At 43.4% G+C, this 15,624-nt stretch overlaps 1 protein-coding gene across 1 annotated transcript; it reads right to left on the bottom strand.

Annotated features, from left to right (window-relative positions):
• Window positions 1-1,985: 1,985 nt before the first annotated feature.
• Window positions 1,986-15,393, bottom strand: OPTC (opticin). The gene is given in 5 exon segments (XM_061630614.1): window positions 1,986-4,047; window positions 6,288-6,490; window positions 11,468-11,603; window positions 13,993-14,045; window positions 15,168-15,393. Coding segments are annotated over 5 exon segments (855 nt in total). The 3' UTR covers window positions 1,986-3,810.
• Between the last annotated feature and the right edge of the window lie 231 nt (window positions 15,394-15,624).

Consider the following 15,624-nt stretch of genomic DNA (forward strand, 5'->3'; position numbering starts at 1 on the left):
ATTCGCTCTGGGTTTAAGTCAACTGTCCAAGGTGCTGAAGCACTGCCCCTATGACATGGAGCCACCACTGCTTGCAAGCATTTGACTCTGCATGAAAGCAGAGGCAAGCTGCCCAATAATGGCAAAACCCCAAACATATCTGCAGTAATCTGTGTAAAAAAACAAAACCCTGTGCTTAAAGGCATAGCTACATAGCTAATGTAATATGTAGTTTGGCCCTTAGAATCAAGAACCAAGGCTGCTGGTATATTTACCAAACAGTTGACTCTCTTTAGGAATTAAGCACTGACTCTGCCTTCATTGCCAGCAAACTACAACTGGAGGGGAGAATTATATGGTTTATCTTGCATATTCTCTCCCATCTCCCCTTGTCTTAATTTGTATGAGGACCTCACCAAGGCATCCCAGAAGTCTGTTCTCAGTGTGTGTTATGTGCTTTCAAGTCGATTATGACTTATGGTGACCCTATGAATCAGCGACCTCCAATAGCATCTGTTGTAAACCACCCTGTTCAGATCTTGTAAGTTCAGGTCTGTGGCTTCCTTTATGGAATCCTGAAATACGGGAAGAATCTGTGCAGAATGCCTTTCCCATCAGTGAAAAACAGCAACCTTCTGCCTCTTCATATACTTAGTAGTCAGGAATAGGTTGCCTCTGAGTATATGCTTAGGTGGTATTCTGGGTATAAGAGCTTGAATCCACAATCCCTTCCATCTGCATAAAATTCACTCCTGGTTTCCTCCCTCCTCTCCTTTATTGCAGATCATTCCCAAACCTTCGCTCTTCTTTTGTAGCCTTTCTTTTCTTTACAATCTACTAGCACAATGGAAGAAGGCCCTTTCCATATTCCAGTCTTTGTCTTGATGTTTTGACAATAATTTAAGGGACTCACTAGGTAGAAAACAGAAAGCATTTTGTTCACAGAAGCTGCTCCATCCTCAGTCTTCTCTTGCAGCTCCCAGAGAAGCAAAGAGGCCAGCTAGCCAATAGCATCTGATTAGCATAACATTAAAGGCTTTTTGGAGGAAAGTTTAAAGGGGTGGGGGGAAACCAGCAAATGCATTTATAATAATACATTTTATGCCCATTTCTGTGCATGTCTCAAAGGCACATAAAACTAAACATAGTGTTCTAGTCAACAAGTGTAGTTTTGGTATCACCATAATAGAATGTCAAAGATTTACTTGTGATATCTGTCCTAATCTTTAGCTTAGGCTGCATAGCTAGGGCCGATCTCACAATCATCCCCATCAGGCAAATAGACAGTGATCAGCAGGAGCCCACTCAGCATGTGTGAACTGCAGAGCCAGAATTGTGTGCACAGTCCTAAGCAAATGCACACATGCCCAGAAGGCCAGTTTGCAGTCTAAAGCCTCCTGCTGCTTAAAAAGCTGTGGCTTCTCCTGCTCCTCAGCCCACTTTGTCAACCCCTATCTGCTCCAGTGCAAAAAGAGATGGCTGTAGCTCAGTGGCGGAGAACATGCTTTGTATGCAGAAAGTCCTCGGTTCAATTCCCCAGCATCTCCAGACAGGCCTAGGAAAGACATATCCCTAAAACCCTGGAGAGCCGCTGGCAGGAATGGGCACTTGTGGCCCTCCATATGTTGTTAGACTACAATCCATACCATGGTCAGTGGTCATGGGATTTGTAGTCTGAGAACATATGGAGGTCCACAGGTTTTCCAGTCTTGATAGAGACAGTACTGAGCTAGATGGACTGATGAGCTGACTTAATATAAGGCAGGTTCATATATTCATTGAAGGGACACAGAAGTGTCCTTTTAGTTAAGGTAAGGAGGGAAGATTCTGCCATGATTCTATAGTTTATAAAAATGGCATGTGCTGAGCTAACAACCTGAGACTTGGAGTACATTACCTACCTGATGAGGTCTACAAATATGGCAAATTTCAAACCAATCCAGTGAAAATAGTCACAGGTACAGCAAGTTAAAAAGGCACTGAAAATGGATACATGGACCCTTTTTACTCCAATTTTTAATCAGGCATATCATATCATATATCATATCATATATTTCTTTCAAATTTTGGTGAAAAACACTGATGCAGTTTATTCAGCCTTGTAAAGGAACGCAATACTTCATTGGTAAAGTTCTGAGCACTAGTTCAAAAGCTATTAGGATTTTCCTGCCCCATTAAAATCTATGGTAGCAACTATTGGCAAAATAAGCCAGTGCATGCACAGATTGAATTTTGAAGCATGCATTTCACCAGGACTATAGTGTTTGCAGAGGGAGACACCTAGTTCAATGTGTATTCCTTTAGTTATTGTCTATAACAGTGTGGTACAGTGGTTAGATAAGAGGTCACCAACATTTTTGGGCCCATGGGCACATTTGGAAACTTGAGATACTGTTTTGGGTACCACCCACACACCATGTAACCATGCACATACTCCACAACTGCACAGTCACCCACATGCCATGCAGCCACACCTACCTACAGCAACCATGCAACTGCCAATAAGCTGTAACCACTACACACATACCACAATCATATGCCCCACAACACACAACCCCAACAACCATAAACACAGTCCACAACCACACACCCCTGCAACATATTACAAGCGCATAACACATGTCACGCAATCATACATCCCATGTAACCACATAACTACTCCCATCTGCCACATAAACCCTACACAATACCCATATATAACTGAGTACTGGGAAGAAAACCAATTGGTACAAAATAGCTATTTTCATGTTTTACAGACCCTAACATTTTCATACATTTATTTTTCAAAAACCAGGGAAATTAACTTATTAAAAAACCTGCTGGTTTAAGACCATAGTTGGCTCAAGCACTTACAAAGCCAGGAAACTGGGAGCTAAGGCTGATACAGTTATTACTGTATCCTTGATCAGTAATAATGCTATTTAATGTCACAAATTGTGTTTGCTTACAACTTACCCTCCATGTACCCACACTTTGCCTTGGTCTTTCAGGCCCAACTCCTGAAGGGAAGGATGGAGTGCCTGGGACCAGGAAAGATGTCCCACATTGTCCTGGTCCTGTATTGCCTTATGAAGCATTTGAGCCTTACTGTATTGCTAGAGAAATTCTCCTGTGAGTTGATCCATGCCTGCGTGTGGGCTTGAAAAACATGCCAACTGCAGCCTACACAAGAGGCCTTGCTGTGCACATTGTGCTGTGTTATTGTGCAGCACAATCAATATGCACTGGATACTTGGCTGCAATAATGAGGGTCACAAGGTCAGGACCCAGAGGGGGGATTTACAAAACTGTAAAAAGTCCAGAACTACAATAGCAGCAGGTCGTGTTTGGGGGAGTTGTTGGGTAGTTCAGGAATGGGAGGTTAGCATGGAGGTTCTTCTGCAGAGCAACCTAGGAATCCAGGACTGGAGTAGACATGGATCTAGAAGGAGATACATGCATGCATTATATCAGGATGCGAAGACAAAAAGCTGCAAGGAACCGTGGCTGTGTCAAAGTAAATTGTAAGATGGAGCCTTAGAAAAGGAACCTCAACTGATCTGTCAATATTTTCTAGCAAATATCTTGACAGTCACACATTAGGATTTTGTTTTTGAAAAAATGATGTACAGAGTGAGTGCTTATTTTTTTAAAAAATAGCACTACCCTTAGATTCGTTGATTCTCCTTTCCAGCATAGGCACATCAAGGATGAATGGTGCTTATGCAGTCTCATGCTCAATATACCCATGTAAAGGAGAAAAGTAAGTTGAGAAACAAAGGAAGAGGAAACAGCCTAAGAAAGCAGTCCAACAGCATCAGTATCTGCCTGGTAGCGATATGAATTCTGGGGTCACTTTCTCTTGAGATCTGTTCCCTTAGGCTTCCTATGCTGGCTGGAGGTAGATGGTTTCTCTGTTCGGTAGAAGCAGCCTGTGGGCAGGCGAGGGAGACAGAAATAAGCATTGGGGAAGAGGCTCAGGTTGATGGGGTTGCCGTCCAAGCGAATGTCCTCCAGGGCTCTGTGGATGTTGCTGTGGTCTCTGCTGTCACAGACTGTGGCTCCATGCATGGTCTGGATATTGTTGTTCTAGGCAGGGAGATCAAGAAGAAAAGATAAGAACCCCAGAGGGGCCAAACTAGGTTTGACAGTCTCAGACCTGAGCAATTTCAGCCTGTAGCTGCGAGAATCACAGCAGGATATGTGGGGTGTGTGTGTGTTCTGATTTAAAAATCAAAGGGATGTTGGAATGAGGAGGGCAGGATCAGCTCCCTCCCTGAGCTTAACTCCTGTAGCTCCTGTCCCCAAATGTTGTTACTTTTCTCAGCAAGATCCATTTTCTGTTTCTGGTTGGGGAGAGGACACTCACAGATGGCGAGGATGCTTGGAGTTATTAGAGCTTTTCTTTGCTCTGTATGCTGAAACTCCATGGGCAAAGCAGACCAAGCAACAAATTCTCTGTCTGAGCATGGGGACACTATAGCTAATTAGAAGGGACTTTCATCAGTGTCAAGTCATCATGGGTGAGCTATGCCCTGGACGTCAAAATGCTCAGGGTCGGGTCTCTGGCAGTGCAGGGAGTTGTTCAGGAGTGGGTTAGATACTCCCTTTGGTGCTCAATCACAGTGGGTTCAGAATGGGACACACAAGACTAGGAAAGAATAGGAGCAGGTTTAAACTAAGTGCAATTAGGCAAATAATGGCAAAGGTGATGCATGAGCCCATGTTATAACTCCGCTCCTTGCTTTTTAATAGTAATCCAAAAGGAAATGTATGAAGAACAACTGAGTCTCTCGGAGGCCTCTCCTTTGGTTGTTGGTGCCCCATATCTCTCATTTAAGGGTTAAGGTCACTGTATCACCTGTAGATGCAAAGACCTTAGCCTCTCAGGCAGGCGTATGGGGATATAGTCCAATTTGTTATCAGACAGATGAAGGAACTCCAGCTTCTTCAGATCCTGAAAGCTCAAGAAAGAAAGGTCAGCCCTTGGCCTCTTTTAATGTTCAAGCCAGCCATCCCAGGATTTTAAATGGAAACATGATTTTTCAAAAGAACTCAGCTTGACTTTGCCTAGCATAGTGAAATCCAGTACAAAAGGGATACAGCCCTGGAAACTGCTTGGAGGGGGGAGCGTTCATGCAAGTGTAAAATTCTAACTCAAGAACAAAGTAGGCCTCCACAGACAAGGTGAGGGACCTCACGTATGTCACATTGTGGCTCTTCATGGCCCATCCATGAGCATTATGCAACCAGGCCAAGAGGCCAGCTAAACAAGCATATGACAAAAAGTCTGGGGTGTTCTGGAGTCTGTTAATAGTCTATTAACTGGTACGTACATATCAACATTTAAATGGAGAGTTAATGTTCTAAATAATTATATCATCTTCTGTTAACCTACACAAGCAGAAGGTTACATGCTGAGACCTCAAGTGAGGTAGCAGCCCCGCTGCCCTGAATTCCACTTCTGGGTTCATCACCAATGGTTAATGTCTAAAGCAGGCATAGTCCATGTGATGCCCCCTAGATATTGATGGACTACAGTTCCCATCATCCCTGATCATTAGCTATGCTAGTGGGGTTATGGGAGTCCAATAACAACTGGAGGGCACCACATTGCCTACCCCTATTGTAAAGCAAAGCAAAAGAAGAGCAAGGAGAGGCTCAATCCTGGAAATGATGCACCCAAATCCCAATAAGGGTTGTAGTAGTGATTCAGAGGCACAGCAAGCAGCTGCAGCTGAGCAGTTTCCAGAGTTCAGATCTGTTTAGACGCCCACTGGACACCAGTGCCACTGGTTTATATTCAGCTAAGTCCTGCTCAGAACAGATGAACTTGAGTTAGTCATGTTTATTAACTTCAGTGGGTCAACTCTGAGTAGGAATACCACTAAATACCACCCATAATCCTTGTACGCTAGATCAGTGGTTCCCAAACTTTTTTCTCACGGGCCACCTGAAAATTGCTAAGGGTCTTGTCGGACTGCTTAATTATTTTTCTACCAGTCACAGCAATTGCAGTGCACTGCTACATGCTGTATGATTTTTAATTGAGCTGTTACAGACAGGCCACTGACCCTCAGAATAAAGCTTGTGTCCATTGACCACAGTTTGGGAACTCCTGCCCTGTAGATCCCATGAATGCTTCACACATACTGTCTGTCTCACCCACCCTGAACTCTTGATGCCGGTGTTGGAAACACTCAGACAACGTGGGACATCGATCTGGAATATGCATCTGTTATCAATATGGAATGGCAATTATCCAAAAAGGAACAGCAAATTATGGACAGGGCCTTAATCTAGGCTTGAAAGATTTGAGAGACACTCACCCTGAAGGCTTCAGGTCGAATGCCTGTGCTCTGGATCATATTAAACCGGGAATCCAGATGCGTAATGACACTAGGCAACTCAGGCAGGGAAGTCAATTTGTTTTCAGGGAGTACAAGCTCTTGCAAGGAGGGCAGAATCTGGAAAGAGTCTTCATCCACCCAGGAAATAAAGTTGCTTGTGAGGTCAATTCATTTCAGATTTGCTGCATAAAAATTGTTTTAGGGCCAAAATCACAGGTGATCACTTGGAAAGCAATTCATGTGCATTACTACCAACCACAAGTTATGTGCTTCCTATTTTAAATGAGACCGCACATCCCTCCCAAGAGACTGAAAGAGGATACTCTCCCACTTGCCTACCACACTGTCTCCATACTGTCCTTAGCTTGAGATATAATCCCATATTGATGATAGTCACTGTGTAAACCCCCTTTCTGCATTATCTGGCTGTACACCTCAGTGCCATTGGCTTCATCAATCTCTGCCCCCATGGCCACCTTCCTCTGGTTTCTGGTGCACTGACAAGATTAGGGAGAATTTCATAGATGCCATCAGTTTGGTGCTGCTGCTGCTGCTGTAATTAAAGTATTGCTATGCATACTAGCAGTGGTGCACATACATGCTCTTTTGAAAAAGAAGAACAGATGAAGAAACATGACAGTGAAAAACTGAATCAATGCATGCATGATAAACATGTAATAGAAAATTAGATTTGCAGGGCACACTCCTATCTCAGCATTTGGGAGCTATGATTTGAATCTGGGATCTCTACTATAGAATGATGGAACATCTTCTGCCCAAAACAGGATCATTTCCACCTTTTGTTTGGTTGTATAGGTTTTCCTCCCGACGTTTCATAGAGATGGGGGCTGAGATACCGAGCCCTCTGGTATTGTTATAGGAAGTAGATCAAGTGATTTAAGTTGAGATGGTTTTATTGTCTGATTTTATTGTATGTCTTCGTACTGTTTTTAGTTGTATGTGACCCACCCTGAAGAGATCACTTGTTATGAAAGGCCGGATAAAACTCTTGGGTTGTATCCAATTCTGCGCCAGTGGATTCTGCTGGCACAATGGGACCCCCCTGCCCCTCAAAATCTGCTCCAGAAACCCCCCCCACCCTCCAGAGCCAATGTTTAGGGTATGCAGGGGGCTGGAGGGGACAGGAGAGGAATTCCCTTGCTGCAGTGTTGGAGACGGCCCCTTATAAATAAAATAAAAATAGCTATTCCAACACTGATGTCAATACCATAGCCTAACGACAGGCTCTGTGATGAGGTTTCCTTCCAGCAATTTGCCCTGGTATTAAACAATGTGAGATCCCAGACAAATGCCAGCCTCTTATTTTGGTATTGGCTCAAAACCTTCAAAGGTGAACATCACTTTGGCCTTGAGGCTTTCCACTAACTCAGAATAGTGCACTATGGGGTCCCAAATGAATGTGCTTGGCAGAGGTTTGTTAGGCTTTTCCATCTCCAAATCCCAGCATATTCATATTTGTTTTGTTTTTAACTTTTGGGCATAAAACTGTGAAGATGTGGCAAACTTTGTGCCTAACATATATTGGCACCTTGTTGTAAAGTGAGTGAAAATCTCATGTTTTGTTTGTATATACACATAATCAGTCCAATAAATATACTATAGAAATCAAATTAGTATCAGGCTGTACAAGAGAGAACAATTTGGTGGTCCTATGATGTGTTTCATATCAGGGCTGGCAACAGACTGCAGCAGGCCCCTGGGCACTAGACTGCAGGGGCCTTTGAAGATGGAGGTGGCAGTGGCAGGTGGCGCTACCACTGCTGCTGCCACAGGGGCTTAAATAGGCCCAGCTGCATCAGTGGATTAGTGTGCTGTGTGTGCCTGCCTGCCATCAGCCAAGATGGGGGAGCATGTTTACACCCCCACTGCCATCTTGGGAGATGGCAAGCATGTGTGCACAGCGCGCTGATGCAGTGCAGTGGCACCACATGAAGTTAGGGGGATGGGTGTTGCATGGGAAGTGGCTGCACAGATGCTGGTGTGGATCACAGAGTGGGAGTTACACTGTCTAGCCTGAGCAGCAAGGGTCCCTTTCAGTGCCAGGGGCCCTTGGCCAATGCCCAACCTGTCCTCCCACTGGCACTGGGCCTGTTTTAGATTTTATTGTTTGAACACAAAATGGCTGCATAGTTGTTAATGTATTTGGAAGATGGGGAGAGAGTGGCAACTCATGTAGATCCGACACAGTGAAAGAGTTGAGGAAGAGCCCTATAAAGATTCTCTGAGGCAGAGATGGGGGATTTGTGGCTTTCCAGATGTTGCTGAACTCAATAACATGTAGTTGTAGTTGGAGAGATCTGCCCTCCTGATACCAGCATTGCTGTAGCTTATCTTGATGGGACTGGGCAGGGTGGTGGTGAGATGAGGTCTGCGTGGACACACCAGTGAAGGCAATCTTATGCTCCAGCTGGTAACAGTCCCACAAAGGGTAACCTTGGGCCATTCACTCATCCTCACTTCCTCAGCCTAGACTATCTCACAAGATTGTTGTGGAGATAATACCATCAGAGAACCGTGTATTCCATGTTGAGCTCCTTGATGGAAGGGTGAAATTAAAATCGAAGACATAAATGATAGATTTTTCTTTTGGGCCTAAATATTTTCTTAAAATTGGGAGTGGGGGTGGACAACTTGCCATTCTCATTGTAAGTGAGAGGGAGACCTCACAACAGACTGAGATTCAGTTTGTGCAGTCCTGATTTAGAAAAGGGTAAATGAGCAATGCAGGGTGTCAGACCGCCCTGTTCACAAGTGAGTGCTAAATTCACTCAAAAGATACAAAGGGGAACAAATGAGTCAATTCCAATTAAGAGATGGATCACAAACCACTAGTCCAAATAGCTGGTTAACAATGAATCAGCTTGGGCCAAATCCCATCCACAGGGTGCAATAGTGCCTATTCACCTTATGGCATTACCCCAGGAATTTTGTTTGCCCTCTCATATTTAGAGAAACCAAACTGAAAGAAAATGAGAGTTATTTTTGCACTGAGAAATCATTGCTATGTCTGGAGCCAAGAGCCCATTGCAGAGTCAGAGTGATGGTGGCAACATGACAAGATTCCAGGCACCAATTAAAACTGCTTGTTTCCCCCCTCCTTAAATCTCTATTCAGAGGACTAAACAGATTCCAGATCTATTAGTAGAGGAGTTCAAAGCAGAAAGGCAACAATTTTGCCCAGCCTACTACTTAATTTGTCCCAGTTCGGAGTGGCAGAAAATGAATAAAGATATTTATCCCTCGCTACAGGATTTTAATTGTCACTAATCTAATTGCTACTCTGTCCGACTGTCGCTGTGTCTCTGCTCATTAAAGTGTTGGTGCTTTGCTGGTGCTTCTGTTTATTTCTGAGCAGTTCCTCTCTCAAGTGCCTCTCCTGCCACAAAGAAGCAGCCCAGGCCTTTTTTTTTTTTAATGCACAAGCACAGCAAATTTTGCTTCTTTCCATCTGGTAGATGGATAGCCGGACGGGGGGGATGGGGGTGAAGTGGAAAGAATCAGGGGTCTCTTTTAAACATCCAACCCTGTGTGTCTATCAAAAGAGAGTGAGAGAGAAAGAGATATATGATTTTTCCATCAATTAAAATACTCAAAGTGACATGCAATTAAAAAAAAACAATCTAAGGACAAAACAAGAATATAAAAATAAACCAGGCAACATATAAAAGCCAGCAGCAGAAATAAATATAGCATTAGCACCATTCCAAAATGTTTGCCTTTTATGGTGAAAGGAGTACAAGGGGGGAGCCATCCTTCTTAGGGGAGGGATTTCTAGAGCGGGGGGGGGGAACCATTTTGGCTTTGTGGGCCAAAACCTTTCAGACTACTGATTATGGATTGGCAGCTACGCCTCTACCTGCCCTGCCCTGCCATCACATATGATGGCAGGTGTGGGGCAGGTGGGTGTGGTTTGGGGAAAACATTTTCATGGGCCTAATTTGAACCCCTGGTGGGCTGAGTATGGCCCACAAGTAGTAAGTTCCCTACCTGTGGCCTAAAGGATTGGTGCCATCAATATAAAAGTCCTGCTCAGAGCTTGAACAAACAGTGCTCACCTCACTTAATGAAAGGCTATGAACCAAGGACTCATTTGATGAGCTCAGGTGGTCCACATGGGAGGCGCTCCAGTTTGGAATCAGCACCCAGCATACTGGGGCATTTGCTGGGGCCTGGGGCTCCTGGCAAGGCCCACCAGGACTAATGTCTTTCATGCCAGCCCTCAGTATCTTCTGCTGCTTGGCCCCCCACCTTCAACAGCAGTGCTGCTACAGCTGCCAGCCTCACCCATCCCCTTCTGTGGACACATGCAAACTTCCCTGGTGACTGCATTACAGGCCACTTTTGTTGCTGGCCGCTTGTGAACATGAAGAGGAGGCTGGAGGCTGCTCAGCTCCCAGTCTGTTGCAGGACCATCACTGTCAGGTATATCCACAAGTGAATGTGTGAGGCCTATAGCTGGAGCAGAATGCAGTAGGGGGAATCTCTAGTGGTGCTGGGTGCTGGGAAATGAGCACTTGGGGGCCAACCAAGGAGAGCCTGCCCACAACCCCTCAAATTCTGGAGCCTGGTGTGGAGGAGATGATTCCTAACATATGCACGTTGTTTAGGGCTTTATGTGTAAAGATCATCAGGTGTTCTGAAGATCTTCAATTTCAAAAAGCATTTAATATTCAGTGATCTGCTGCTTTTAGACTGATCTGCATTTAACTGATAATTTAACCATTATTTCTCCCATTTGAACTAAAGGCAAGGAAGCTACAATCATAGCCGTGACCCTAAAAGAATCAAGGAGCCATTCATTCCTAGGTGTGCCAAAATATCCCTTCCTTTTGCATCCAGATATTGTAGGATATCTTAAGGCTGAGGTGGTATGGCAAACAGTCTTGAACTGTAGCTACTGATGAATCCATCCCCCACGGATATGAAGAATGAGATAAGCCGGTGGAAGATACAGGCACATAATACAAATTCCTCAAGAGATCCCAGGAGCATAACTGGAGCTGTATTTCCCCAGCCAATTTAAATGGAGAGCCACTGCCCATCATATGCCACCCTTACCCTTCTCCTTAGTTTTGTTTTATACAGAAAGACAAAATATTTTGAGAGCAGTCTTTTACTCACCCATATCTGTTATGGACCTAACAGATCTGGTCCCCATGGCCTAGCTGCTGTGGAGGTTGGTGGGCTCCTTTGTGAAGTTTCTGTTGGCCCGGCTGTTGTGCTCAAACGCTTTGGCAAGCTCTTGGTGGGTGGAGGCGGGGTGCCAACCTCAATCTGTAAAATAAAGCAAGGGCAATGTGTCTCTACAGTTGTGATGCTCAGAGGCCATTTTACAGACAGGTAAAGTAAGTCATAGGCTTACAGAGAATTCTTTAGGTCAGAGGTTCACAGGTTGGTATTCCAAAAAATGTGAAGATGTTTTTCTTCTGTACACAAGCACTTCAAACATTGTTTTCTGCCCATTAGGCTTTCCTCCTTTCTGCAACCACTGTCTCTGCCTCTTCTGCAATCCGGGAGCTGCCTTTTCCTTCTCCAACTCCTCAGTCTGTGCTTTAGGTTCTTATGACTATACCTTCCAGTGCTTTCAGAGACTGCCTGACCTTGCCCTGCAGTACTTTCAAAAGAACCTCCTTTACAAGCTTCACAGCAGCATGAACAAAAAGGTTGGAGCTTCTAGCCCTGAGGGGATTATTACTCTCCTTCCCCTTTCAGTCATTTTCAAGCTTGAATGCTTTGCTGTGTGGGAGAGGCCCAGAGCAGTGTCACCTCTTACTCCCAAGGCAGATGTGAGTGTAACTTAAAAGAGCTGCAGATTCAACAAGGGGCAGCCTCAGAAATTGGGAATTAAAGGCTTCCACCACCAGTGGGAATGCAGAGGTGTTAATGGCAACTTGGCCAGCTACAGACAATAAAATTAATGCTTGTTGCTGAGGCCTTATCCTGCATTTTTGCCCCTCAATTGCTAAGAGCTCAAATCCTTACACTTCACCTAGTACAAGGTTGAAAGTTATTCACAGCGGAGGAAACGAAGGCTCGCACAGGAGATGTAATCTCATCAATATAAATAGGGTTCTATAATTGCAAACTAGTGCTACGTATAAAAGCACTCCAGGGAAAAAAGACCTGTGTGCGCTTCAAAGGCAAGTATACACACCCCCAGCTGCCAGAATAATCTGCGGAGCCAGTCCAAATGTCAAAACAAAACAAAATGCAAACAAAGCTTTAAGGAAGCAGGAAGGGAATTCATACCTTTGTCCATTTACAGGGCGAGGTCCACAGTGCCAGAGGCATTCTGAATCTGATGCACGGTTTTCCTTCTGAGCGACGTCAGGAGGAAAACTGAGCAACAGAATTTAAAACTGATTAATTGGTCTTGGAAGAAGAATCTGTTTTATTCAGAAGATGCTAGTACTTGGATAGCAGCCATTTTGGGGTTGTAATATGTTTGCCAACATATTAGATTTATTCCAACTGTTTATGTATTTATGATTAATAATAACTTTTATATGGAGAGAACTATCAATGTACATAGTGTTTACACAAGCCTAGACCCATACACACATACACACAAATTCGCATATGTTCACACCGTGATGCATCACATATGTCCAATACCTGCAAACGCACACAGGTTCACCCACAGAAGCATACAAGGACATATACTACATTTGGCTTAGTTTATTCAGGCATGAGTCCAAATATTGATTTTAATCTTTAAAGCTCTATATGATTTGGGACCTGGGCATTTGAATTCAGTCTGTGAGATATGGAAAAGAGATTCCTTAGGGACCCTTGACTTGGGAGACAGGCTCTTCTTAGTGGTGGTGCCCCACTTATGCAATGCCCTCCCCAGATACACACGGAAAGCACCCACATCAGTGTCATTTAAGGAATGGTTTTTATATGCTGTGATTACACATATTTACACAGGCTGCCTTACTGGTTTACTGTTGCTGTCTTTTATTATATTTTATGATTTCATGGATAGATGTTTAGGATTTTGTGATTCAATGTTTAATTGATTTCAGTGAGTCACTTTGTGGGCCATTAAGCAGAAAAGTGGTATTGAAATATTTAAATAAACATACATCATAAGATACACACACACTTATTTGTGTTTATATGCCTATTCTATAGGTGTGCATTGGTGTACTCACTCGTGTGTGTGTCTGCGCGCACATGACAATACATGCAATTCATATACAAGAACAATTCCAAGCATATAACAGCACATCCAAGCATATAAAAGTACACAAAGTCTCTCTCTCTCTCTCTCTCTCTCACTCACTCACTCACTCACTCACACACATTTATGGATGCACACATGTGAGAAGAAATCTGGATACAACATTCATCTTCCCTCCTCCTATGTGTATATATATGTGCATGCATGCAAATATATTTTGCACATAACCTTGAAATGAGGTCTGTGATCCTTATTCTCCACAGATCTTCCATTGATCAAATCAAGCATTAGGAATGTAATGACAAGTGTTTAAGCCTCACACTATAGGAAGAGCACATGCCTTGTATATTAGCCCCAATCCTTGGGTAACTTTCATGCCTGCAACTTCTCTGAACTGACTGTGAAAGATCTTGAGCCCTGCTTGTTAATGACAAAGAATGGGGAGGGGGAGAGAAAAAAATTACTGATGGTACATACCACTTTTGTTGCTTGCCTGCCTTGAGTGAAGAGGCTCAGTGCGCTTGTAGCACCTGCGTGATGGAATTGAAAAGCTTATAATGAGAGTGGTGGTGACACAACTGTGTGGAAGTGATGGGTGGGCAAGAGTAAAGCAGAAAGGGCAGCTGGCCAATCAGGTTGATTATTATTCATTCCGTCTGCCACCAAGCTGCTCCCTCCCCCTTTATCCCCTCCCGTTGCTACCTTAACAGAGTCCACCAGAAGCAAGTTATACCTTTTTTTCCCAAAAGGCTGTCCTTGTTGTTGGGATGAAATACTGCAGGCCTGAGAGCAGCAATTTTAGGCTTTGCTGCAATTATGCTTTGATTTGGGACGAAGGTGGTTGGACCATGGGGATTATTGCAACCCATACTGAACCCCCTGGTGACATACACTGCTTCAGGGAATCTCTTAAATATTTCAAATGGGACTAGTGCCTGGGTAACATTTAAATATTTACAGGGTTATGGTCGCCTGCAGAATGTCCGTATTTTGTGGGAAGGATTCAAGAGCATATGGAAGTTTAAGATTGCACACTTAGTGGATTAAAGTGTTCTCTTACCCTAGCACAACAAATCCACTTTAAAAACAACAGGAGCTTTTTTTGGTTAGGAAAGTGACATGGATATAGACTGGAAAGTGTGGGATGAACCAATGATTAACAGGAAAATCTATTACTAGACCTTTTTCAAAAATCTTTTAAAACCTTTTATAACTTTTTCAACCTTTTTTTAAAAAATAAGAAAATAATTAGATTTGCTTTAAAATATTTATAAATATAAGTATAAACATTTCAACCCAGCTCCAAAGGCTTTCCCAAAATTGGAGTGACTAACAACTATGAATAAATTAAAAACAACCCAATAAAAATCACAACAGAATAATCAGAATAATCAAAACCAAGCAAAATTAAAACATTTGTTAAAACAGCATCTAAAAGAGATTTAGAAAGGTCTTCTCCTGGTGCAAAAAGAATATTGAAGCCTGCCCCAGGTAAGTCTGCTTGGGGAGGGCATTTCAAAGAAGGAGCACCACCACCAATTGTGCAGTCCTTAGGTGGTGGTGGTAGTGCAGAACCTGAAGAGAAGGACAGATGTACAATCTTGTGTTCCTTTGTTTGTTTCCAGGTTTTGTTTATTTATTTCATTAGTTACATTTTCCCTCCCGTTGAAAACAAAGAGATGCAGAGATGTAGACATGCTCAGAAGCGTGTTGAAATTTCTCCATGGTTTTGGAACATGTCAGGAGCTCTGACATCAATTGGGCTAGAGCTTTGGAAGTTTCAGCAGCAGCAGGGGTGAGGAATCTGATGTCAGATCTCCCTCTCTGGTACTGGAGATCTGTCTGCAGCTTCAGAGAGGAATATTCAATACATCCCATTCTCCCTAGGTCACCTTCCCAGGGGTCATAAGATTACACCTTAAACATTTTTAATATTAAAAATGTGATGCCTATGGAGAGAGATGCATATAATAAAGGAACAATGTTTTTATCTGTATATAAATGCAGACTTCATCAAATAGGTTATTGATTCATCAGTTAAAGTTCATATGCTGACATAATGAGAATTTCTTTAATTGGGTTCTGCGCATCAGGGCCCTTTAAAAAACA

Source organism: Rhineura floridana, chromosome 6 (genome assembly GCF_030035675.1).
Source record: "Rhineura floridana isolate rRhiFlo1 chromosome 6, rRhiFlo1.hap2, whole genome shotgun sequence".
NCBI lineage: Eukaryota > Metazoa > Chordata > Lepidosauria > Squamata > Rhineuridae > Rhineura > Rhineura floridana.